This window comes from Manacus vitellinus, unplaced genomic scaffold, assembly GCF_001715985.3.
Source record: "Manacus vitellinus isolate BGI_N305 unplaced genomic scaffold, ASM171598v3 scaffold_64_pilon, whole genome shotgun sequence".
Classification (NCBI taxonomy): domain Eukaryota; kingdom Metazoa; phylum Chordata; class Aves; order Passeriformes; family Pipridae; genus Manacus; species Manacus vitellinus.
The window spans coordinates 1476105-1502845 of NW_021940718.1; the positions used below are offsets into that span (position 1 = coordinate 1476105).

At 50.8% G+C, this 26741-nt stretch overlaps 1 protein-coding gene across 15 annotated transcripts in view; it reads right to left on the reverse strand.

Moving 5' to 3' along the window:
• PTPRS (protein tyrosine phosphatase receptor type S) overlaps nt 1-26741 on the reverse strand; it is a 163081-nt gene that overhangs the window by 34632 nt on the left and 101708 nt on the right. For 5 of the 15 annotated variants that reach the window (XM_029963830.1, XM_029963834.1, XM_029963829.1 and 2 more), the window contains 9 exons: nt 26686-26697; nt 16209-16478; nt 13090-13671; nt 12076-12209; nt 11774-11918; nt 5572-5877; nt 3321-3514; nt 2865-2891; nt 894-1011 (listed from right to left, as the gene is read on the reverse strand). In XM_029963830.1, the coding sequence (XP_029819690.1) occupies nt 894-1011; nt 2865-2891; nt 3321-3514; nt 5572-5877; nt 11774-11918; nt 12076-12209; nt 13090-13671; nt 16209-16478; nt 26686-26697 (1788 nt within the window). The remainder of the gene's footprint in view (nt 1-893; nt 1012-2864; nt 2892-3320; nt 3515-5571; nt 5878-11773; nt 11919-12075; nt 12210-13089; nt 13672-16208; nt 16479-26685; nt 26698-26741) is intronic. The other 10 variants (XM_029963840.1, XM_029963839.1, XM_029963837.1 and 7 more) reach the window with 5 other exon arrangements.

The following is a 26741-nucleotide window of genomic DNA, read 5'->3' on the forward strand; positions in this document are numbered from 1 at the left end:
AAAATGGAATGAAAGAAGGTAACCACAGTCCAACAAGAGATGGGCTGGGTGAGGGACAGCTCCAGGTCTTCCTTCACTGCACAAAGCCCTGCTTGCAAAGCAGAGCAGGGGTTTAAGTCATGAGAGCAGAACCCCCAGATGCTGCGAGGGCAGGTGATGTGTGTACCTGTCCTTTCTGCCTGCTGCACAGCTGTTTGGGGGAGCAAGGGGCACCCTGCTGCCCTTTGTCATTCCTCTGTTCAGGCCCTGCCATCCTGGCTTGGCACCAGTGTCTGTACTGAGGCTGACAGGGACTGTGTCAGGAAGGTCAAAGGAGGGATGAACCTGGGTATGTGCAGGCAGAGCCCAGGTCCCCGAAATGTGAGCCAGGAAAGGTCAATACTGTCACTACTTCTCCCTCTGCTAGTCCTGAACACAGGGGATGTATATTCAGACATGATGCCAGAAGAGAAGAGTGGGAGGACAAGCCACCACTGTCTCCTGCTGCTCTTCAGATCTTTGCAAGTCCCCACCACAACAGCAGAGCTCTGCCTCTCCTGGCCCCAGCGTAGCTACACAGTCCCTCCAGTGTCACACCAGGCAGAGTCTCTACTGCTGGTGCACTGGAAGTTACAGAATGAGAGATTAAAAGTGATGAATTCATCCCCTGTTGCATTTCTGGGTGTGCCTGGGCTTCCTGCAGCACTGGGCAGAAAACTGTGACATCTGGTGAGGGCTGCACGTGAGGAACGAAGGGGTTTGTGCTTTGCTGGAATTAATTTGGGGCAGCACGGCACTTATTGCAAGTCTGTCCTTCAAGAAGGGAGTGGGAGAAAAGAAGGTGAGCCTGGAGAAAAGAGTACCTTGGCTTTAGGAAAGGGATGAATGCCAGTGGTTCAGGAAAAGGCTCTCACCTGCACCCTTGGTGGTGACCACCTTGGGCTTGCTGCGAGCACCATCTCCCTTCATGGTGTAGGCGGCGACGGTGATGGAATATGAAGTCTCTGGCTGGAGCCCAGCAATGACCATTTCCTGTTTGCAAGATTCCAAAGGAAAATCCTGTCAGTATTCGGGTCCACACACACGGGCAGATCTCTCCTCCTTGCAGGAGTCTCAGCCCTTTTCCAGCATGCAGGAAAACACTGAATCCGAAAGCACGAGACACTCTGGGGCGACTGGAGCTGTGGGAACTGGTAGGAGAGTGAGAGCCACAGGATGAGGCACACACACCTCTGTGAACACAGCCTGGCTCTACAGGGCCTTGTTCAAGGCGTTCTCCAGATCTACCTCTCACACATTCCCTGTTTCTACACAAACCACTTCAGCATCCAAACGCCGCCGCTCCCTTCAAAGCTTTCCTCTCCACTGTGCAGCCTCAGAGGAGGGCTCAGAGGTTTCAGGGAGATTACATTTTTTTCACCATTACCCCCTCTCTTCTCTCCTCAGAGATATTTTTAATGCCTTCACAATATTAAAGGGATTGCTTGAACGTAAAGTGCAAGACAACGTTTTCAGCTCGCCCACTAAAGCTCCCTCCTAAATCCCACCCCCTCCTTCCCATCCTCTATCAGCCTTCCCACACCTGGCTCCCAGGAGCTTTTGTTGGAACACTGGCCTGAAGAACAGCCCTTCTCCAGGAGGGACCCAGCCCTTCAAAGGGCTGTGTTGGAAAAGGAACACCCGTGCTAAATCAAACAGGATGACAGCACATGCAGCAGGGTTTTCCCCAAGGCCTCGGAAAGGAGGGAGATGGGAATACTGTGCATTTTTATGGCTTTCCTCTACCACCCCTTCATGCTTTTGATATTAAATCTCAGGGCAGCACTTGGGAAGAATTTGTTAGTCCTGAAAATAACTATTTCCCCAAAGGTGAGCGGGGAGTGGAACGGCAGAACTTCAGAACTGTGGGATTTTGATCAATGGGTCTGGAAGCTGTAGGATGCAGGGACAGGTCCGTCTTCTGGAAGTCAAGAACTTGTTCTGCTTTCACACCTGCCACTGAGTTTTATTAAGATTTTAGGCAAGGGGCTTTGCCTTTCAGGAGACTCAGTTTCTCCATCACAAAAATAAGAGGCCCCCTCGCTTCTGTAGGGCACTTGGCAATCTCCAGGAGACACAAATACAGTCAGTTTAGTCATGTGTTATCTTAGGACCCTGTCATTCCAAGGAGGAAATGCTTTCTCCTGCTGCTTTGTAGCTGCAAGATTATGGAAAACATTTATCATTTTAGCAGAAATAGCAAATGCCAAACAGCCAGGCTGATTTTAAGGTACTTACAAGTAAAAGCACCAATAGTGATTCAGTGCTTTGTATCAATGAGTTTTTAAGAATCTTGGCCCTTTCAGGGCACAAAGTGTTTGTTTATGCCCTGTTTGTTTACAGCTCATGACTCATGGATTATGAATTCCCAGTGCTTCCCAGCCTAACTATCTTTTCCAGACACAGAGGTGTTGCAGACCAGCCCACATGAGCACCCTTGTCTAGTGGAAGGTGTCCCTGCCCATGGCAGGGAGTGGAACAAGATGGTCTTTAAGGTCCCTTCCAACCCAAACCATTTTAGGATACTGACATGTTCAAGGCAGTCCAAAAATTCAAGATCCCATCTGCTTCCCCATGGAGGAGCAGCAGATCCATCTTTCCTCTGGAGCCAAAGGGAAAACCCTGTGGGATTGCAGCGTGCTGACAAATGACACAATCACAGAGGGTCACAGATCATAGTGACAGGGTGGGGACAATGCATGGGAACACCACCAACAGGCTCTAAAACAGGCACACAGGCACTGCAAAAAAAATAAAGGAAAAGGAAAATATCACACCACAACAGGAAGTGGGAGAAGGGAAGGGACAGAACCAGGATGGGAGAGGATTTTTACTGGTTTACTTACATATTCAGCAGTGTCATCTGTTTCCCACTGGGCAGAGAACAAGAGAGGTTTGGCACGTGAGAATACAAGAGGGGAAAGAAGGGAAAGACAGAGACACAGCATGAGGAAGGAGTCCCTGAGCAAGCAGCCACACAAGGTCAGAAGTTACCAGGCCAGCATGAAGGAAGAAGTAGAGTGGGAAAAATTAGTAGATTCCACTGTGGCCTCTGCCTGAATTAAAAAAATTCCCAGACCCGGGGAGGATGGATGATATTTAGTTCAGCGCTGGGACAGCAGTTCATACTCTTCCAAGTAACTATTGCCTGGGAGCACAAATGAACTGCAGAGAGACAACACAGACCTTGTCACAGGTTCTCATCTGCCTTCTCCAGTTACGGTGCTCGGGATGAGACACGGCAGCCGCAGCACCCACCCCCTCAAGGATTCCAGAGGAGATTGGAGCAGGTGGGTCCTTACCTGGGCATCAGCCAGCATGATGTCCTTGATCTGGGGCAGCCCCCGGGCCTCTCCGTTCTCCATCCGGACATAGTGCACCTGGTATCCCCGGATCTGGCCGTGCTGGCGGTTCTGGACTGGAGAGCGCCAGAACACTTGGATTGCAGTTGAGTTCAGGACCTCCACCTCCACTTTCCGAGGTGGTGCACTGGGCACTGCGAGGAAGGGAAGGAAGGGGGAACAGTCACTCAGGGATTTCTGGCTGGAGCCTGTCACTGCACCTACGGGACATGCACAGCCTGAATCTGCAGCCCAGAGACAAGGGGGAAACCTACCCAACTAGGAAGGGGAGACCTACCAAAGTAGGATGGGGAGACCTACCCAACCAGGAGGAGGAAACCTACCAAAGTAGGATGGGGAGACCTACCAAAGTAGGATGGGGAGACCTACCAAAGTAGGATGGGGAGACCTACCCAACTAGGAATGGGAGACCTACCAAACCAGGAGGAGGAGACCTACCCAACTAGGAGGAGGAGACCAACCAAACTAGGAGGAGGAGACCTATCAAAGTAGGAAGGGGAGACCTACCAAACCAGGAGGAGGAGACGTACCAAACTAAGAAGGGGAGACCTACCAAACTAGGAGGGGGAGACCCAACCAACCAGATATCTCATCATCCATCACCAGTCCTACCCAGTGAAACAGGGAAGAAGCTCTAGGGGACCTAATATGCGTGGCTTGGAGGTCTGGAGGGAACAGGTCCACCTCATCATCCAGCCATCCTTCCACAGGCTCCTTTGTGCCCAGTTTGCTCAGATGGAAGGAACCAATACAGTTCCAGATCTCATTCCAAGGGCAAAGGCAGTTTCTAACAAGCCAGGAAAGCTGTGGTCCTGCCCATGGGAGGTCAGGGTGGAGAGGATCAGGAGAGGGACTTGCCCGTGGAGCTCCCTATTCTCTCAGGCAGGGCAGGTGGCTTATAACCACTGCAGAATCTCAGGACAGCAAACAAAAGATGTCTTGGATAGAATTTGGGCTGATTTTTTGGAAATAATAACAATAATAATAGTGACAACAACTACAACACAGGGTGTGAGAGCTTAATCTGCAAGAACACCCCACTTCCTTTGGGAGGGTCCAGTTGGGTGTGGGCAGAGGCTCAGAGAAACAGGATCAACATTGAGGACAAACCTGATGCTTTTTTATAAATTCTTTTGATTTGGGACAGAGGAAGAACACCTGAGAAGTTTGAGATTTCCTTATGTTATTTACTTGGCCTATATTACCTGAGGTCCTACCCTCACAAGGAGGGTGCTCCTCTCCCTTCATGCACACATTCCTGCTTTTTCCTGGTTTTATTTTACTGTAGAAATACCAGGGAAATTCAAGTCTCTGAGTGGGGCCACTAACCTGTTGTCACTGAAGGTTTCTGGAAACTTTAACAGATTCCTCCTTTCTACTACTAACCAAAACTTTGACTTAAGGAGGAGCCAGTAACAGGGAATATGTGGGAAGAACTCTTAATATTTTAAAACATGTGCTCTGGGGCACAGGGTGGGATTCTTGGGGCTGTGCTGTGCAGGACCAGGAGCTGGACTTGGATGATCCTTGTGGATCCCTTCCAACTCAGGATGTACTATGATTCTATGAAACCAGTTTCTGGCAGCAGCAGTCTCCTCTGATTCTGGTGCCTTGCTGCCTCAGCTGATCCTGGCTCAGTAAGGGCATCTTTTCAGGGACAGTGGTGCAGCTGGATGTTAAAAAAGCCCCCCAGAAGTCTGAGAAATGCCCTAAAGCAGGGCAGGACAACCCTCCAGACCCCAGTGCTCAGAGGGCTCGGGGAGATGGCAGCAAAGGGCAACTCACAGCTTTGTGTTCATCACCCCAGTGGTCCCAACCTCCCTGGGGCATCACCAGCTACCCATCTATTGCCACGGCACTAACAGCTTCACCAGTGCTACATCCTGCAGGGGCAAAGGACTTTAACACCTCCTCTGGGTCTGCCTGGTGTGCCAACACAAAGTAAGGGGCCCGCTGGGGACCGGAGGTTGGGTGTGATCCCCCTCCAGCTTTGGTCTCACAGCACAGGAGGCGTAAGAAGGGACTTGAACCATGGGAAGGGACCTGAGCCATGGGAAGGGACCTGAGCCATGAGAAGGGACCTGAGCCATGGGAAGGGACTTGCTGGCACAGGAACAGCCCCCTCCAGGGCCACGAATTCCCCAGGGGACTCGGGGAGGGGGGGGGTGAAACCCAGAAGAAGCTCAATTACCATCTTCATCCGTGCGGACGATAACCGGCGAGCTCTCCGGGCCCGGCCCCACCTCCGTGTGAGCCACCACCGTGACGCGGTACTCCGTCCACTTCTCCAGGGACTCCAGAAGGATCTGACTGGTGGTTGGGGGGATATCATTCACCTCCTTAAGCTCCGTGTCCTCCGAGTCCAGCGCTCGATAGTAGACGCTGTATCCAGCCAGGACGCCGTTCTGGCTCTCGGCCGGAGGCGGCCGCCAACTTACCAGAATGGCGGTGGATCGTGTGCTGACACATTTTACATCTTGAGGGGGGGCAGACGGTTCTACGAGGGGGGGGGGAAAATTCAGGAGGGGGGGAGAAGGGGGAAAAAAAAAGAAGGAGGAGGAGGAGGAGGAGGAAGGGGGGGAAAAAAAAACAAACAAAAGATGGGAAAGGTAAAAGAAAAAAAAAAAGGAAAAAATGGTAACAAAAAAATCTAAAATAAAACGTACGAAAATTTGGTTTAGGAAGATAAAATTAAAAGAGGAGAGAGCTTTTTTTTTGTTGTTGTCGTTGTTGTCGCCTTTTTTTTTTTTTTTGAAACGAAGAGGGTTTGTTTTTTTTAAAAAAAAAAAAAAAGCCAACGGAAATTAAATGGGGCATCAAAACTGAAATGGTGCAAAGCAAAGGACTAAAGCAGCAAGTGGGCTCGCCAAGAGGGGTCCTGCTGCTTCCACTGAGCATGGCTGGCACAAACTAAGCACCCAGCTGCATCCTATAAAAGCCCTTTCCTTTGGCTCCCTGTTTTACATCAGTCTGGCAAATCCTGCCCTGGCTGGGAAAGTACTTTTTTCCAACCTCAGTCTCTGGCATCTTGAATTTCTTTGAAGGGATCTGTGAAAATTAGGTAAGAAAAGCAAACCTTTTGCCAGGAGGCTTAAATTTAAGAGTTTGTACCTCCAGATGGAAGCGATTAGTTGTCCACAGACTGGAGGAGGCCAAATCCCACGGTGGGAATGCCCAGGACACTGCCAAGCAATGAGCCCATGGTGTGTTCAGAGAGGAGGGTTTGGAGAAAACACTTGCAGAAGGAGGGAGGCAGTGGGGTTTGGTGAGGTATTCAGGCACCAAGTGGGATTTTCCAAAGCAGCAGCAGGTCCAACTCCCACTGCCTGAACTACACCAGGGTGTTTCTGAACATCCCAGGAGGGCACCTCGGGAAGGGTGGCCCTACACAGCTCCTGTTCATCCTGTGAGGAAACATTGGGAAGTGTGGCCCTGCCCAGCCACCTTCTCAGGGTGGCAGCAGACACCTGGCTAAGGGTGGTGAGGAGGTGGGAGAGGTGGAAGCTCCAGCTCTTGGTGCAGGGCTGTGCCTGAGGTACAGGAGAGCTGCAGGAAATGTGGGTTTGTTAATGGAGATGCCACACAGGTCTGAGACCTTGGCAAAGTCTGGACAAAGGGTCTGTCACTTCTGTACTCCAACCTGAGCCTGGGCACTTGGGGGAATTCATGGAATCTCAGGATGGTTTGAGTCGGAAGGGCCCCAAAGTTTATCCAGTTCCACCCCCTGCCATGGGCAAGGACATCTTCCACTAGACCAGGTTGCTCCAAGCCCTGTCCAGCCTGACCTTGGACACCTCCAGGGATTAGATCACACTTCTGTCCATCCCTAATGACAATCAATCAGCCTGGGGAAGCACAGTGTGATCCATTTTCGAGGCAAATCTATAAATCCAACCTCACCCAACTGCAATAAAGAGCTTTTAACTCTCTGCAGACACTGCCAGAAACTGGGGCGAGCTTACAAGCCCCCCAAGTATCACCTGGAAGAAGCAGTGGATAAAAGCTGGTCACAACTCCTCATTCCTCTGATGCTTTTTAATTAACAAAAAGCTCTTTAACTGAGGAACGGTTGTTTTCAAACCTTGTACCTCCATTCTGAGTCACAAGCAGATCTTTAGGCCTAATTTGGCTTGAGGACTCTGCTGAATCCTTTGGCCAGTTTGCACTGGAGTGAGAGCCACACATTTTCCACATTCCTCCATGAGACAGAGGGAAGTGGGTTTGCAGAAAGGGCAAAGATACTCCTTCCTCTGTAGTCTGAGCACCCTGCCCAGCAGGATATTTGGGGTATTTTCCTCCTATTTCTATGCTTTGTTTCTGTCTTTAACCTGGCAGAATGACCCCCTTCTCCTCAGCAACTCCCAGTGAGGAGGCTGAGTGCCCCAGCCATGGCTGGCCACACAAAATAACACAGAATATGTCAAATGAACAAAACCAAAAGGAACAAACTGGAAAATAAAACATAAATCAGGCTAGTAATTTGAAACAAAAAAAAATCAGAAAAAAAATCATAATAATAAAATAATACTGATATAAAAAGTGACTCCTTCCAGAACATTCCCAGTCTGTTTACCTACCTTCCACGCTTCAACTGCTAACTTATAAGACTTTCTTACAAGAGAGCAAGAGGAACTGAGCTACGAGGCCAGACCAAGCTCCTGGTGGGTTTCTGCACATGACTGGCTTTTAAAATGCCACTCTGCCCATGACTAGTCATCCTGAGTCCTCCCCCTGCCAGCAGAACCTCAGCTATTGCAGAAATGGCAATTTTGGACCCCAATCTGATCTCTTTTGCTAAGCTATCAGCACAGAGAGCAGGGAGCAGGGTGGCACATTCCCAGTGATGGATCTCCTTCCCTGTGGCTCTCTCCATCTGCCAGGATTGATGCAGCACCTTACCCAGAACAGAGGTCACTGCTCCTCCCACACCCCAGAACCAACTCAAGTCCGTTTCAAGATATGGAGGGAAAGGCTGAGCCCTCTCCCACTGCTGCCAGGATGCCATTCCCTTCTTTTTTTTTCCTCCCCAGCAGAGGCTGGTCATATTCAAATCCACCTCTCTTACTCACAGCAGCCAAAGCCACCACAGCTGAGAAACCCACTGCAGAGAGGGTCTGACCTGACCTACCCTTCCATCCTGAACCTCATTCTGAAAGCCCCAGCGAGCAGAGCTCAGCTCCAGCCGGCCCTGGGGTCACTGCACCGCAGCTGCTGCGCGTGTCTCGCTGCTCACTCACCCTCTACTCCAGCACAGGGACCTACCGAGAGGCCCTGAGGTGAGGCCTCCTTTTGGGATGGTTTGCACTTTCTCTGGTCAAAAAGGAGGGGTTGGAGGGGGTGATATGGGAGAAGGCCCAGGTCCCCCCCGGGCCCCCTCCCCGTCACTCTCATCGCCCGCAGCACTGGAGGGAAGGAGCCGCCCAGCGCTGGCTGAGGCTGGAGACGCGCCCGGGGAGCTCATGGCACTGTGATTCCTTCACAATCCAGCCCAACCTGTGTGACCCTGGAGACGTGGGGACAGCACGGGGACCCGGGGAGCTGCTGCAGGAGGCCAAGAGCCACAGCCCAAACTGGGGGCTGCGAGTTCACATCTGTAACCAGCCCCTTCGCTGGACAGGGAGCCGCGGCACAGGCAGGAGCCCCCAGCCAGGAGAGCACCACCTTTGTCTGCTGGCCTGTTTTAACCAGCAGACAGCATTTTGGGATCCCTCCCCACCCTCCCATGGGCTCCAGGACATCTGTGAGTGTGTGCAGAGCCACACACCTGTAGGTGAGCCTGCAGCAACAGGGTGGACTGTATTTGTGAATCTGCTTGAGACCAGCCAGTTACTCACCTGAGCTGCATCTTTTACATGCTTTAAAGTTGACTGTCCAAGCCACAAGAATGACCCTTACTGACCTTGTACAATATATCATGTTTTTTAACCCTTTAGGTACCATAGACTTTGGATAAGTTTCATTCACTTCATGTACTGTGAGGAAGGGGGACGGGAAGGAGAGCAGAGCTAATGGGGGGGAGGGAACATCCTTTCTTAGGCAGGAACAGAGGGTGAGAAAGCCCCATTGTTCCTCTACACCTGCACATGCAGCCTCACAGCACCCACCCTGCCACCCCTGTCTGCTGCCCACGCTTTTCACCCCGAAATTTCCAAGCAGGAAGAATTGCCAGGGAGCCCTGGGAAGGTCACGGCTAATCAGAAAGGGCAAACCAGCTTCTTCCAGCCATGAGAGTTCTGTTAATTTGCTTTACACTCTACGTCTCTGGTACTTGAAGAGTTAAAACCCAGCTACTTCAAGAAGAAAAAGATACTTTACCTTTAGTTTAATGGATTTTACTTTGGTTATGATGCTCAGGAGGAGCCACCCTGACAGGGAGGTGCAGGGAGGGGGTGCAGTGCAGGGGGCTGCAACATGCGGGGAGGGGGGAGCAGAGAGGGGGCCGGGAGGGGGATCTGGCATTCCAGGGGCAAGATGCCATCGTGGTGTGACATCACCCAGCAAGGGACAGACAGAGAGAGCAGGTTCATCAGGCTGCAGAGCATGCAGGCAGGCAAGCAGAGAGCAGAAGAGAAAAGAAAGAAGAGGCATGGAGCGGGCCAAGGAGGAGCTGAACGGAAAAGGAGCTGCGGAGGGAAGACACAAAAGCCTGTCCCGAGCCAGAAGGTCTGTGAGCCGAAGGATGCCGCCTGGACCAGGGAGAATTGACTCGTTCCTCCAACAGCCAGCCAGGAAAAAATGTTTCACCGTGTTACAGGACACTGACAGCTCCCAGCTGATGTTCTTAAGAGCGTTAAATTAATGGAACTCTCCCTATGAAAGCTGAGCTACAGAGAGAGAAACCCGGCCCTGTTCTGGGCAGGTGCCAAGTTAGAAAAAGCCCCAAAGCCTTCCCCTTTCCCAGATCCCCTTCTCCTCACCCTTTAGGGACAAATTTTCAGCATCACTAAGCCCTACTGCCATCAGCTCCCACACCCTTCTTCCAGCCTGTTTTACTGAACCAGAAAGAACAAATCCCAGACCCTCTTTTCCTCCCATCCCCACAGATCTCAAGGAGAGAAACCCCTTGGAAAACAGAAGCAGAGTGTAAGTTTAACACTTATTTTTCAGGTCTTTTCAGTTCATTTCCCCCATCCCACAGTGATGCTCCCTCTGACAGTACCACACTGGGATCAGAACCAGCAGATGTGCAGCAGAGTCAGGAAAGGATTTTCCTATGAAACGCAGAGAGAGTATGGAGAAAAAAAAAAGAGAAGGAAAAAAGGGGAAAAACATTTGAAGGAAAGAAGAAAACAAAAATCTTTGAATGGAGTGGAGGCCTGAGAAAGCCCCAGTGAGGAATTCTGTCTGTGCAGAAACAGACTCCCCTTTCTTCCCACTCCTCAGAGGACAGAAAGAGAAGGAGAAGGGGAAAGAGAGAGACAGCAGGATGTGACAATTAAAAAGCCAAGCCCAGAGCCTGCTGTTCCCCCTTGTTAGGGACTCTGAGGGATGGGAGTGGGTGCTCTCCCTCCTCACACTGGTGACCAGAGCCATTTCTGAGTTAGTTCTGCTCCCGGCTACTCCAAACTGCAGCGGAGTGATTTAGTAGAGATGAGAGGAGACAGAAAACACAAAGAACAGCTGCCACAGCCACTCATGCAGTGAAAAAACACCTCATTTAAAAGCAAAGATCTGTGAAAAGCCCAGGTTGAAATATTGCCATCCAGGGTTATTGTCCCCGGGGCAACAGCAAAGGGAGACAATCCATTAAACTAAAACCAGCACGTTTTGTTGCATACACTCCACCCTGGTATCATCAATATCCCCCCTCCCTGCCTCCACATGACTCCTTTCTCCCACTCTGCCGGAGCCCAAACGGGACCATTCCCAGCACTCACTGGGCCAGCAGATCTTCCTCCCCACAGCTGTGGAGTTGCTCACGGAAAAGAGCACGAGGACTGCTTCCCCAAAGGGTGGTGAAAACGTTGGACTTGGGAATATCACCTCCCTTTCTCCTCTCCCTCTGACTCCCCACCATCTCCCTGCTCCATTGCCTGTGCCCCCCTTCCCGACGGCTGCTGCTCGGGCTGCGTGGGGACAGGCTGGTGGGTCCTGTCCTCCCTGAGCATGCTCAGCACCACGAGCCCCTCGCTGCTCCCACCCCACGGGGATGGCGCTACCCGGCCCCCCACCACCCCCCAAAATGCTCCTCGCTCACATCTCAGCTACCTGGACCAGCAAAGCGAGACAGAAGGGAGCAGGTCCCAAAGGGTGTCCCCCCCTCACCCATCCCCGCAGCGAAACCGCAGCACTGTCAACATCCCCCCCCCCAGCTCCGTACCCCTGTGCCCACCATCTCTGGCTCCCTGACTGTCGTCCCCTCAGAGAAGGGTGGGAAAAGGAGAGACACCTACTAGACTGCAAGGTGCGCTCTCGGACCTCCGGGGTGAAGGCCCCCAGGCCCAGAGCCGAGCGGGCGGCCAGCCGGAAGACATACTCAGTGTTGGGCTTCAGGCCTTCCACGGTGAAGGAGGTCGTCGGCTCGAAGTTCTTCAGCACCTGAGGTGGGCGAGGCGGGAAGAGAAAAAGAAGTAAAACCAAACAAAAAGGAGCAGAGGTGAACCCCGCCCAGAGACTCCTGCCCTGCTCCCCTCTCGCTGGGAATGGAGGGGCTGGGATGCTCCCCAGCCGCAGCCTTGCCCCTCTCTGGACTCACCTCCTTGCTGTGGTCTCCTTCCTTATAGAGGAGCTCGTACTTCACTATGATCTCCTGGCGTGGAGGGCTCCACGTCAGCACGATGCTTGTCTCGGTCTTGGCATCTGCTCGGAAGTTCATCGGCTGCCCAGGAACTGGCACGGAGAAGGAGCGGATGGGGCCGAGGAGGCAAGATAAGAAACGGGAGGAAACACATTAGCTTGGCTAATTAGAAGGCTCCTGCCCTCTCTTCTTCAAAGCCTGTGTGGGAAGAGCACGTCAGCAGCAAAATGCCACACTGCAGTGTGGGCAGGTCCTGCCTCTAAAGCAGTGGAGTTAAATCCCACTGCAGGACTCCAGCATGTGCAGAGCTGCTGGAGATGAAGTGTCCCACTGGATCATATTCCTCTTTCTCGGCAGTGTGGAACACAGCCCTTCACATTAATTCCCAGTATTACACGATTCTGGAAGTAGGAAGCCCAGGAGGATGCAGGGTTTCCTCATCAGCACCCCATGCCATAAGCACTGAAAAGAATGTTGGGTGACAGCCTTTGATAAAACACCTAGTGTTTGCAGCTCAGCACATCTGCTGTGACAATTAGGGCTTTGTTTTGTTCCTCTTGCAGAAAAGAGTCAAAAAAGGCTCGTTTCCCACTCATCTCTGACAAAGTAGTTTCTGGGTACTTCAGGGAGAGTCAAGTGTTACCACTGCCTGGGTAGTGAGTGGTTTAAGGTCTATTAAAGACATTTAGAGTTATAAAAAGGCTTTGGTTGGAAGGGACCTCAAAGATCTTCCAGTGCCACCCCCTGTCATGGGCAGAGACACCTTCCACCAGCCCAGGTTGCTCCAAGCCCTGTCCAACCTGGCCTTGGACACTTCCAGGGATGGGGCAGCCACAGCTCCCCTGGGCAACCTGTGCCAGGGCCTCCCCACCCTCACAGCCAAAGAATTTCTTCCCAACATCTAATCTAAACCTCCAAACCCAACCAACACCTCTCCTTCCTGCATCCCAGGGCAGTGACACAGGCGCTCACCTCCCTGCTGCGTCTTAACCTGGATGGGGTCGGAGAGGGGCCCGTCTCCCACGGAGGTGAAGGCCAGGACCCGCACGGTGTAGGTCTCATCCTCGAGCAGGCTGCCCACCGTGGTCAGCAGGCTGTCGTCCACGTTGTGCTTCTGCCAGTTGCTGACGGGCTGGTCGGGCTCCATGGTGTAGTACACGCGGTAGCCGCGGATCTGCCCGTTGGGCTCCACCGGCTCCTCCCACTGGATGATCATGGTGGTGCTGCTCAGCATCCGGCCCTGCACGTTCCGGGGGGCACTGGCAGGAGCTTGTTCCCCAGTACGAGTGACCACCGACTCGCTGGGAGGCCCCTGCCCGATGCTGTTGACTGCAGAGACCCAGATCTCGTACTCGGAGTTGGGGCTGAGCCCCCCGATGCTGTAGCGCGTGGTGGTGATGTCCTCCTTGATCTGGTACGGCCCGTCCTGGCTTTTAGACTTGTATTCAATGACATAGTAGGACACGGGGTCTGGGTTTCCAGAGTCCCAGGTGATGGTGATACTTGTTGCTGTTGTCTCTGTCACCATTGGAGTCCCGGGAGCCTTGGGAAGTGCTGAGAATCAGGAAGAACAGGCATTTAAAAAAAAAAAAACCAAACACAAATGCTGAAATGGTGCCTAATTGGGCTGGTTAGGGCTGCGGGAGCCGGAGGCACAGCACCAATCACGGCAGCTCGGGAGAGTGCTGCTGGAATATTATGAACCTAGTTATACACTCTATTATCCTCCTTAAACTGCTCCATCAAAGGGAAGGCGTTCAGCTAAACATCTGGAATCATTAGCTCAGACTTCAGCTGCACATCCGCCGGCTCACATGGCAGGGAAGGGAAGCAGCTTCGCAGGAGCTCCTTCCCAGCACACACTCAGATGTTCCGAATGGCTCTGCCACTGCTGAACCTCCCCCTCTTCAGCAGGAGGCAGCGGCACAGCGTGGGCTGAGCTCCTCAGAACAAAACCCCATAAATTCTGGGAGTGCTTCCTCTGAAGCCACAAAGGTGTGTTAATACTCATCTCCCTCTCCCTCAGCCATACGAGTCCCCTTGGAGCTTGTTGGGGACTGCACGATGCTCAACAGCTTTAACAGCAAGTGTTAAGTCTTCTCTAGCTTTACCTGTCCTCAAGCTTTATGTGCTGTCCTCACTATACTCTTTAGACCCTTTCCAACCTCATCTTACCACAGAATCCCAGACTGGCTTGGGTTGGAAGGGACCTTAAAGACCATCCAGTTCCACCCCCCCTGCCATGGGCAGGGACACCTTCCACTAGACCAGGTTGCTCCAAGCCCTGTCCAACTTGGCTTTGAAGCCAGTCTTCTCTAGACCAATAAAACTTTCATTTCTCCTTTCATCTTCTGCCTTGGAGAGCTGTGGATTCTCACATGCAGCAACGTAAGAAAGAACAGGATTCAAATAAAATGACAAAAGGCAGAAGGCACCAGCAGGGTAAGATTCCCTATCTGAGGAGATGGGAGAGTTGGAAGCAGAAGCAATCTACCCTTCACAATAGCTTTTTAAATTGAGAGGATAAGACAGGGAAGGAAGGAAACACTCAGGAAAATAAAGAGGACCTGAGTCCAGCCCCAGGCATCCTTCTGCTGGCACGAGAGCCCACTCCCTGTGCAGAAGCTCAGGATGAGTGTCATGCCAAGAATCACTAGTCCCTGCTCATCTCTCCTGTCAGACCTTCTTCAGGCAGATCACTGATACAACACAATTGCTTTTCTTTATCCCTCCCCTTTTCCAGTGTGTTTCTCCTCTCATCCCCCACCCGCCGCATCCTTTCCCACCCCGTCTCTCCCAGATCCCTCGTGGGCAACACCAGCACTCGGAGCAGACACCAGCTCACACAGAGCTCTACACTCACCCAACCTCAGGGGCTTCCTGCTTGGGTTTAATACTCCCCTGCTGAGGATAGAATAGATTGAAGATGGCACCCGTGCTCCTCTTGGGAATCACTAGCTGGAAGCTGGGGTTATTCCCCGTCTTGTTGAGGCAACAACGGCCACTAAGATGCTGGAACTAAGCTCTACTGCAAGGGTTCACATGCCAGAGATCCTCAGGGCCTTGGCTGAATCTCTAACCTTGGAACAGGATGGCATGCAGGCTCCAAGCCATCCAAGGCTCCTTGCAAAGTGCCCAGCCAGCCTCATGTGCCAGGACAGACACAAGCATGCAGGGATTGGAGCCACACTTCTCTTCACAACAAACACCTCAGGTGTCCTAAAGCGAGGGAAGGTCTCAAGCCACCAGCTTCCCCTTCACTGTGGGTTTCCTTGTGTGTGGGATCCCTGAGGACACATGCACAGATCGCAGCACACGGCACTGGGGGTGCACAAGTCTGTGTCCCTGCCCATGGCCACGGACCTCCACAGGTTGGGAGCAAAACATGGATTTGCACACGTGCAGCCAGGCACCCACACGCCCACGATGCAGCCACGGTGTCCCTCTCCATCTCCCACACCTTGGACATGCAGAACCGTGTCCTTCTCCGTGCACACACACACCCCCACTCGTGCACAAGCACCTTTGTACGTGCAGAACTGTGCCTTTCTCTGTGCACACACACACCCACTCGTGCACGAGCACCTGGCCATGCAGGACTGTGTCCCTCTCCATCTCTCACTCGTGCACGAGCACCTGGTCATGCAGGACCATGTCCCTGTCCATGCACACACACACCTGGCCATGCAGGACCGTGTCCCTCTCCATGCACACACACACCTGGCCATGCAGGACCGTGTCCCTCTCCATGCACACACACACCTGGCCATGCAGGACTGTGTCCCTCTCCATGCACACACCCACTCGTGCACGAGCAGCTGGCCATGCAGGACTGTGCCCCACACTCCTCTCGTGCAGCTCGGGCAGCCCCAGGCTCTCCCCGTGCACACACACGACAACACAGGACCCAACATTCCCACTCGTGCCACGTCCCACGAATGCTCCCATGCACAGGCACAGTGCCCGGGTGTGCTGTGCCCACATGCTCAGACCCTCTGCCACGTGCCCTACCCACACCCCTCGCCCCGTGCCCGCTCCCCCGCGTGCAGCCGGGCCCCGCGCTCGCTCTGGCCGTGCTCACGCTCCCTTACATTTCACCGTGATCTGGGCAACGGCTTCTATGACTCCCAGACTGGACATGGCCACACACGTGTAGTTGGCGGAGTCCTTGACGTCCGTGAGCTCCAGGACATTCCTGCCCACGGGCATGTCATCCTCGGGCGTCAGGTCCTCCGCTCCCTGCATCCACTTGACGTAGGGCATGGGCGAACCCACGGCCACGCACGTGATGTTGACGTTGCCCCCGGGCATGATTTCATGGCTGACAGGTAAGATGGAGAAGCGAGGGGCCACACGGCGAACTGTGGACGAGACGCACAGAGGTAACAAAAAAAAAACCAACCGAAAAAGCAAAATAAAGTAAAAAACAAAAAAACCAAAAAAAAACAAAACAAAAAACCAAAACAAAACAAAAAAAAAAAAGAGAGAAAGAAAGGAAAGAAAAAGAAGGGAGAAAAAAGAAAAAAGAGCAAAAGGTAATTTAAATACAGATGGGGTTTGTCATCGTTTATTTTCTTCCTTCATTAAAAACGAAACGAAAAAACGAAGAAATGAAAAAATCGAAAACCGAAAAAAAAAACTAAACTCCAAATAAATTTGTACTTCACAAACAATATATAGAATATAGACATAAAAGCGATATTTCATAGCAACAGGGTTCCATTGATCAAGATTAGACCCATCACAGCACAGATAAATACACAAAAATTTATTAGCAATTTCTCATCTTTACTGGCAAGAGCTGGCATGGCGAGCGTCCAAAAATCTCCTCCGTGGCCGCTGGGGCCCCCAGCTCCCCGCTCCACACCCCGGGAACCTGCTCCTCCCCTTTCCCAGTGGAGTCTGACCCCGGATCACCTTCTCCCAAAGGGAACAGCCCGTCCACCACCACGGCCCAGGGTGGTCCAGGTGCCCCCTCTGTCTCCAGAGAGGGGCCCTCTCCCACCCAGGGATGCTGCAGAGGCGGGGTGGGGGCGAGGAGAAGGTTGGGATGGAGATGGAAACTTCTCAAAGTTTTGCCTTGTTGGACCCAGAGAATTCAACAAAGAGAGAAGTGTCACATCCCCAAATTCCAGACACACCACTCGAGAAGTAAAAGGCAAAATGGTAAACAAGGGAGGAGAGGGAGTCCCCGGAGCGGGACAGAATTTAGTTGGTGCCTGCGTGTGAGAAGCGTCCAGGGGAACACAGTCCCCCTGGAGCGAGAGAGAGTGTGGAAAAGATGAGAAACTCTAATGAAATTTTTGTGGTTTTCGGGTATAGAAACCCTAACGAAGCCTCTTTAAGATCTGACACGGTTCCATCGATAGATGCAGCTCTCAGAGTCACAAACATCATGCAAAATAGGTAAAAAAGAGAGACAGAGAGAGAGAGAAAGAGAGAAGGAGAGAGGAAAATGCAGAGAAATATAATTTCTGGGCGGCTAGCAAATGCCCACATGGATACTGGATAGAGAGTGAGCGACAGAGAAAGGAAGGAAGACCAGGAGAAGGAGAACAAGAGGGGAAGGGAGAAAGAAGAGAGAGAGAGAGAGGGAGGGGAAGGGGGAAACCCACTTTAATGCTGCATACTTTTTCTAGCTGATGTGACCCAATGTGGTGGCTCACATTGTCACATCTCAGCCCTGGCGGAATAATAAATAGAATAGAATTAATAAGAAAAACAAGGTAATGAAACTTTTAACGTTGAGAAAAACAGTGACATGTTCTGTGCATCTCCTTAGCAGAGAGGTGGATGCAGCTTCCAGACCTTACACAGGAAGAACATGGACGCAAAGGGGGAGGCTGTGGTTTCCTTGGCTCCATTTTCTGAACGACCCGGGCTGGCTGGAGGAACTGTGGGGGCCCTTTCCTTAGGGGGAAAAGCAGGAGAATGGACAAAGGAGAACGTGTGTGGATCAGAGAGGCCCTAGGGAGGGAGCTGAGGGCAGGGTCTCATCCCACAGGCAAAGACAAAAGGATATGGACCCGGGAAAAATGCAGGAACAGCAGCAGCCGGAGGAGAGTGGGAGTGCAGGATTCCTCCAGCTCCAGGGACAGCCATGCAGGAACTCCCTCAGGCAGGGTGGGCGAGGGGGCAGGAGAGTTTGGAGTGCTGGGGGCCTGAAAACCACCTGTCCCTGCTGTCCTATTCCCAGGTAACTTCGAACAACCTCTCTAGGGCTCAGTGGCCATTGCCTCATGCAAAAGCCAAGGACAGCAGAGCTGAGCCTGCCCTCGCCCCTCCCGAGCCCCAGTGCCTTCAGATGTCCCCTGGAACTGATGTCTTGGGGTTTTCTAGTATTTATCTTCCTTCCCTGGCTGTCACTCAGCTTTATGGATCTTTTCCAATGGGAAGGGCACTGCCAGGACAGCTAGTGGCTGTTTGCCATTTAGTGGGGCTTTGGTAAACAAAAGCCAACTACAGCCCTTGCATTGTCCTGCAAGGTGACAATGGACACCTTCACACAAGGTCTGGTCTCCCCATTGGGCTGTCAGACTCTTTTCTGCAGGTACCAGTAGCCAGGAACCAGTACTGGGAGGCAAGGAAGAGAAGACTTCCAGATTTGTGGCACTGGAAGCTCAGGAATGGCAGAGGAGAATTCCTGCATGCATGGATTTGCAGGGATAATGGGTGGCATGCCCTCAGCTGGGGAAAGAATTAGCATGTGGAGGGAGAGACTGCAAACTCACCTGGCCACTGACACTAGAAGGTGACTTTCTACCTGGAGAAAGGTGTAAGGAGGGTTTCTTACCACCTCAGGGACCAGCACTGGCTCAAAGCATCAGGCAACATGCTCCTTCCTCCCTCCTGTGACTGCAGAGGCCTTTCAGCCCTAAAAATGAGGGTACATCCCTGTTTCCTACTCCATCCTTCTTCCCACTGCTTCTGGAGGCACCACAATTCAGAAAATGGAGCCAGGTGAAAACCACACCTGTCACAGTCTGAGACAAGATGGAGAGAACTTGGAGAGAAACAAGTGGGGTCAACATGCAGACAAATCTGGGGTGGGGATGACTCTTTAGAGGAGGGGCTGGCATGTAACCTTCTGGAGAGGGGGAGGCAAGGTGGGAAAGGTGAGGAGGAATGGGGAGACATATCCGGACAGGATCCGGTCAGCAAACAGCATCAACAGCAACAAACAACGGCAGGTGGGATGCAAACACTGAGTTGTCATGGGAACAGAACAAGACAGTTAATTCAAACCGAAGCTAATCGCAAAGAAATAAAACCAAACCGAAAGAGAAAGGAAAAAAAACAAACAAAAACAAACAAAGAAAAGAAAAGAAAAAGGAAGAACAAACCAGAATTTAATAACTGAAAAGCATTATCTGATGTAGGGCGGAGTGCTGAGAATCGGAGTCTGAAGGGAGCAGACTGTTCCTGGCTGTGGTTTTGGGCAGGGAAGAAAGAGATCCACTCACAAAACACAAGCTCCCAAAGAACTGCAGAGCAAACCCTCCCCTCCTCCTCACAGCTCCCAGGGGTGCAGGTCAGCTCCGTGGGGTCACAGGGCACTTTGGGGCTGGTTTAATTTGGATTAGGGCTCAGGTGAGCCCAAAACAGGCAGCAGCACTTCCCTGGTGCATCCTGGTTTAAAAAAAGCTACACATTCCTGTGTGTGCACAAGTCTACCAACATCCACACACCGGTCTAGGATGGGAAAATAACTCCAGTTAAATGCTGGAGACCTCAGAGAGTCCCTGGATACATCCCTGCCACAGCTCAGGGCTGTGACAACCACAGTAGTTACAGGGTTCATCTCTGGCTCCCCACCACCATGCCCCTGTTTATTTTAATTGCTGCACCACTCGGATTTGGCTGGTGACATGGAATTTGTCAAGGTGAGAATCTCTGGGTCAGCCTTTAGGACAAGGTCCAGGAGGAAGAGAGCAGTGGTGGGAAGGAAGCTGGAAGTGCAGCTAGAGGTGGAATCAAGAACAATTTCAGCTCTGGGTCCTGCTGGGTGTCACACACAGCAGCTGAAAGAGGGAAATTTTACAGGCAAAAAACGCAGTGAAAGAGATTCCTTTCCATTTTGCTTTCCAACACTTCCAAAGGACCGGGAAGAAAAGAACTGCCCTGTCTGGAAATGAAACACTGGGATAGGGCAGCGGCCTTGCTTTACAGACACTTCTCTAACACTTCTCCCAGTTCCTGGTGCAAGAAGCACCTTCCCTGAGTTCCAGGGATGTTCTGGTTTCCAGGACAGCTTTGTCAGACCTGGGTTACGAAGCCGACCTCGCATGCGGACACGGACGTTCATGCTCCATGTGCAGCAGCTCCCGACGGACACACACACACAGGCAGGCACACACAAACAGACATTTTCCATGGCCAAAAAACTCCCAGGAGCTTTTTTCAAACAAGGATACAGCTTGTTACTGATAGAACCAGATTTCAAGACAGGAGCTGGACGTTTGGGATGCAAGTTGAATTATCTCGATGCAGAGAAGCCACCTCTGAGGCACAGGGAGATTTCTGAAGTGCAGTTAGTTATGAGTCTGTTTAATTGGCTGTTGGATAAGCATTTCACACTGCAAATCTGCACCCCAAATCAGGCTTTTTTAAGAAACAGAACAGATCCATAACTTTTCACACCCTTGGAAAGCCAATTGGTTTTGTTGCTGCTCACGGAGGCAGAGGTTAACCCAGTTTGTGTTGTGTGAGTGGCATTTTTGGCTTTTTTGGTCCCAATCAGCACAGTTAAGGTTCCCCACCACCACCACTCTGTTAAAGAAGAGGTCCACAAGGTGAGAGGTGTTTTTGCAAGGGACAGATTTACAGACCTGGTCGGAAGAGACACTGTGAGATCCAGGGTTGACATTTGCAACACCAGAATCCATCCTTAAAATGCGTTCCCAGGACGCTGCTAGTGAGAGAAATCTGAGGACCAACCAACCAGTTTGTGCTGAGGAAATCCACCAGTTGCACTTTTTAAGCCCCTTCCAGATTCCCTCAGGGAGAAGCAATGTTGGAGGAGGAGCGAGGTGGGGAAAAGGAGAAACGTTCTGGACAAGAACCCGTCACTTCAAACCCCGATTCACATTAAACCAACTCAAAGTGAAAACACGTTCTCATACCTTAAAGAAGAAATTAATTGGGAAAAGGAAACGAAAGAAAGTGAAGTGACTGGTTGAAAGCACCAAACAAAACCAAATGGTATTGAACATTTTGACACTCAGCAAGCTGCTGCTCCAAATGAGGTGAGAAGGCGGACATTATTGGCCATTTTGGTGAGACAGGAGTCATTCCGTCTTGCTCCAAAATGAGGAGGGGGTAGGGAAAGGGTGCCAAAATAATGTGCAGCCTCTACATTATTAGTGAAGCTTAGATTACACCTGTCCTCCCCTCCCAAAAGGTGGTGTGTCCCTGCCCCTGCGTGTCCGTGCAGCCGCCTCTGCCTCCTCCTCCCTCTCCCATTCCAATTCCAGGTTCGTTCCTCGGGGGCCAAAGGCTGTTGGGTTTGGATTTCCGACCTCCGTCCCTCCACAGGACGAGATACTCCCCTCCTCATGCCCATCTCCTTCCTCATTTCCTTCATGGTAAATAAAAATAAATGAGTCAACAGGTAGATAAATAAAGAATGAGCCCAAGGCTTGGATTTGGTCTGGAGGAAATCCATTACCTTCCCAATAATTGTTACTTTTCACTTAAAAAACCACATTAGCTGAGTGACAGGCTGGCTGAACATCTCTGGTCTTTTGTAATTCTTTTTTTTTTTTCCTGTTGCTTTTTACAGGATTAAACAGAAAATCATCGAAATCCAATTGTTTTTCAAGCAGCTCTGCAATTTTAAACACAGACTCGACTATTTTAGGTTTTGTTATTTTAATTTGACAAGGTGTAATCTAATTTTTTCCCCTAAAACAAAGAGAACAGCGATGCAAAAGGTGTAAGAGACACAGGCAGGCAGAGATTTCGAGATCAGTACAGCACAGTGTTCCTGCAAAGTGCCCTCTATAGAGAGATAGTCATGTATATACATAGATATATACACAGTTTTGAATTTTTTTGGTTGTTGGTTGTTTTTTTTTTTGGGGGGGGGGTGGCTTTTTGTATCCATTTCCATTTCCTGATACCCTTGAGAAATCCTTCTGCAGAAACACAGTGAAGTTTTTGTTTGCTTTGTTTGGTTTGGAACTAGAATTTCAGAGCTGAGGACACCCCAAACACGGACAGGGCGCTCCCCCACCCATGGAAATGCTAAAACAACCCTGAAAAACTATCCCAGAACTCTCCATCCCTAAATTCCAGCACCTGGAAACTGGGCACTGCAGAGGCAGTTGTACAACCCAGTGGTGGGTCTGCCTCCCTCCTTTTCCATTCAAGAATTTATCAGTCTAGTCTAAAAAGGTCTTAAAATTCCTACAGTTTAAAATACCAATGACTGTTTTGCCCTCGTGGCTATTTGTTAAATCTCTAGTGCAAGTGGAATTATTTCCTTCAACCTCTAAATGGCATTGAAAGGGAATAGCTCAGCACTGGTTCCACTTGGAACCAAGCAGCAGCTCTGGTTTGATGGTCAAATTACACATGAGTCAAACTTAACCCAGGCTAGAGGCTAAATTATTGCTTATATTAGTCACATTTTAATCTAGTTTGAAGTTTATTTTCTGAGGTGCTCAGCACACTATTCCTGCATTTTCTATGGGTTTTATTTAGTTTGATTTCTCTTGTTCTGCTCCTACGTGTTTAGCCCTGGCCTGGTTCCATCTTTGGCCTCTCAGTGAGTTGAGGTTTTCCTGAGAGCCTTGAGAATAACTGGGAATGTTCTCAGCATGCCCTGGACTGCAGAACCTGACTCGGGGTGACTAAGCACTGAGTTGCCTCTGACAAGCAGCAAAGGCAAGGCCTGAGCAGGCACAGCAGCACTGGGCTGGTTTAAATTCCTGCTGAGCCATTTACAGCTCCCTGGGCTGGAAAAGAGCAGAGCCACAAGAAGCTCGAGTGGAGAGGAAAAAAGGATTATCCCTGCAGCATCCCAACTGCTGCCTTTTGTATCTCCTGACAGGGCCCCGCTGCGTGAAAAAGGGGAAAAATTTTAATTTTGGTAAATTCAACCGTGACAACACGTCCTGTACCAGCAGCAGCAGCTCTGCATAGTCAGAGGACGCCAAAGCACAGCCCACATGGCTCATTCCTCCTTCCCTTTGGGATATGGAGGAGCACAGGGACACGTGGTCCTTACACACAGTGCTCCATCCCCAGCCAAGCAGCTGCTTGTTGGGATCAAAACAGAGCAATTGAGGTGGCAGTCACGCTTTCCAAATGAAGAGGAGACCTGCAAATGGCTCTGTTTCCAGGGGGCAAAACATCCATGGCCACAGGTCCTGGATGAGCAGATCCTTGTCCTCACTGGGGTAACTGAGCTCCACACGTGGGGACTCCCTGAGGCTCAGGCAAAATACCATCAGGTACCACAGAGTGGTTTGGGTTGGAAGGGACCTTAAAGGTCATCCAGTTCCACCTCCCTGCCATGGGCAGGGACACCTTCCAGCTGACCAGGTTGCTCCAAGCCCTGTCCAGCCTGGCCTTGGACACTCCCAGGGATGGGGCAGCCACGGCTGCGCAAGGAGAGGCAGGAGCCTCTCAAACACCACCACGGCCTGACAGCTCTTGAGCTGCAGGATTTCAAATCCATCCCTTCCTACAATCACTATGGGCCACAGGTTTGATGGCATTTGTGTCCCTAGGGATACAGAGAAGCATCTGAGGACTTTTGAAAGCCAGGTGACTTGTGTGGCTCCCATAAAATCAGCATTTCCACCTGAGGGTGTGCTGACTTGCACTAGAACTGTGTCCTTCTTTTCACTGCCTACAGGTGAAACTTGGACAACTGGCTCAGCCTAGAAAGTTCCATACACCCTAGGCTGGTGGCAGAGTTCACCTCACCTGCTTCTGACCTGCTTTTATGGGTCTCCAGAAAGACACCTCTGCCTTTGACCTTGGATATTCCCTGTTGGAAGACTCTCTGTTATTTTGGACCATGGCACGATCTGACCTATAACAAAACACAAGGCAAATCCTCACCCAATAATTTCAAGACCATGCCTCTGGTTTGGGTTGGAAGGGACCTTAAAGATCATCTTGTTCCAACCCCCTGCCACAGGCAGGGGCACCTTCCACTAGACCAGGTTGCTCAGAGACTGTAACTTTAGCAAACCACAAGCCCTTCTAGCCAGGTATCAAGTCTCTATTTCCTCACCCAGTGTCATTCCAGCCTATCATGACTACATCCCATTTAGCTTGAGTTTATTGTTGTTGATATTATTATTATTATTTTTATTGGCTTTTAAGGAAGAATTTAATCTTCAAACCTTCTCAGATCACAAGAGGTTCTACCAGCAGCAGTGCGGTTTGGCCATGTTAGAAATACTTTAGGAAAGAGAAAATAAACAAATAAAAAACAATGGTGTATAAATCCCTTTTTAATTGCACCTAAATCCTGAAACTTAAACTCCTAGTCATGAAGGAAAATCCTGTAATTAGGAGTGATTATCACCTTTTAGTCCTAGGCAGGAGGGAGGTGGGATGGGAAAACCTCGTTTGGAACACTATTCCTTTTCTCTTTTTTTTTTTTGTTTTTTGTTTGTTTTCTAATATAGAACAAGCCTTTTTTTCTTCTTTTTTTTTTTTTTTGTCTTTAAATAGAGCCTTGGGGCTGGGGGCTGTTTTTTGGCTATTGTTGGCATCCAAGTCAGAAGAGCCACAGCTGGTCTCTTCCCAAAGACATTCCCAAGAGCGCAGCATTTCGGAGTGGAACCCTCATACCTATGGGGAGGGGGGAGAGACTTGAAAGGGGAAGGGGAGAATACCAGCACTGAGGGTCCGAGCACTGAAATCTCAGCATTTTAAGAAAAAAGAGAAGGACAGACAGAGAGAAAGAGAGAGATAGAGCAAGAGAGAGACAGATACTGTGTCAATACTGCACTGGATTTCTCAAAAATCACACAGCTTTAATACCTGTGCCCTAGGAAAGCCACTCCTTTGGTAGCTGGTTGAGGTGAGGACTGATGGGCAGAGGGAAAGGCATATCCAGGGAAAGGGCTGGCATTCAGTTCTGCACAGGGAAAGCACCAAGCACCACGGGTACCACTGACACACTGCAAACCCCCTGTTCACTCTCCCATGTGGCCCAGGACGCACACATGGGAGGCAACAGGGGCTTCGTGGGGATAAACAGGGAGATGAGAAGAGGGAAAAGAGGCATTTTCAGCTCCAATGTCACTGGTCAGATTCCTGGTGGCTGTTTGCAGTAGCTGCAGCTGCCAGATGTGCCCCCAGTGGCTGCCACAGCTGCAGTTCTCTTCCCACGCTCCTTTGGGAAGGAGGGCTCTACCTTCACTGCACTGGCTGGGATTCAAGGTGCCTTTACCAGGCAGTAATGGATAAATGACAGGGAAGGGAGCAGGAAAATATGGAGAGGCAGAGCCAGGAGGCAGCTGCCTGGTTGCCCTTCCCTGCCAGGACGAGGGGTCACCCTCCTCCAAGGAATTCTGGCAGGCTCTGCCGAGGAGCTGGGCACTGCCTGGCCATGGGGCTCTCCATGCACACATGGGTGCTCCAGGAGAGACAACAGCATGGGGTTTGGGAACAGCAGGAACCTCTCTGAGAGCAGGTGAGCTCCTGGTGTTGCTGGAGGGAAATGGGCAGTTCCCAGTGAGCGAGCTCTGCGTTGCTGGGGAATCCCTTCGGAGCAGGGATCAGGGTTTGGCTTCGTGTGCAGGGTGTGGAACAAGAGCCACACCTCGAGAGACACGTCAGTAACAACGTGACCCGGGGGCTGCCCTAACTCCTGGAACGACCCCCCTGGGTTCTCACCATCTTTTCCACTTCCCAGATCCCTCCCTCCCCCCAGAACAAAGGCTTGTCCCAAATAGCAGGGCTTCCATGGACAGGCGTTAGAGCTGTGTGACTCCTTTCCTCCTGGAGGGATTGAGGAGTTCAGTTACCACCGGGTGGGCAGGAACACTGGCTTCTCACAATGCGTTTGGAATAAACTACAGCACAGCATAACCAATCGAAACAGAAACAGGAAATCAAGAGAAAGCAAAAAACCCAACAGAACCGGAAAAAAAATTTGGAAAGTAACAGTAAATTCACTTCAAAGAAACCAGAATCGTATAACGGAAAGAAAACCAAAAAACTGTACATATTTTATATCTCGAAAAAAAAGAATTCAGAATTAATTTAAAAAGTGGCATGCAAAGAAGATTCGTTACATTCTCCTATCATGCATCAGGCCCAATGTCCAAACGGCAAGGTAACCATGACGACAAAAAAGTGCAAGAACTCAGCAACATTACCAAAGGATGCATAGAGAGGCCCACAATGCAACTCAACTCATCTCCGCGAGACCCGGGAACGCGCGGGTCTCGCTCATCTTAAAGATTTCTTGCTTTTTCTCTTTTCATTTTTTTTTTATAATTTTTTTCACTTTTTTTTTTTCATTTTTATTTTTTTATTTTCTCTTACGAATGTAAAAATGTGGGTAAAGAAAGTAAAAAAGAAAAAAACCACACCAACCTTCTCGTAGCTCTGAGGGATGTTAAGGGGGTTTGATGCGGAACACAATGACATGA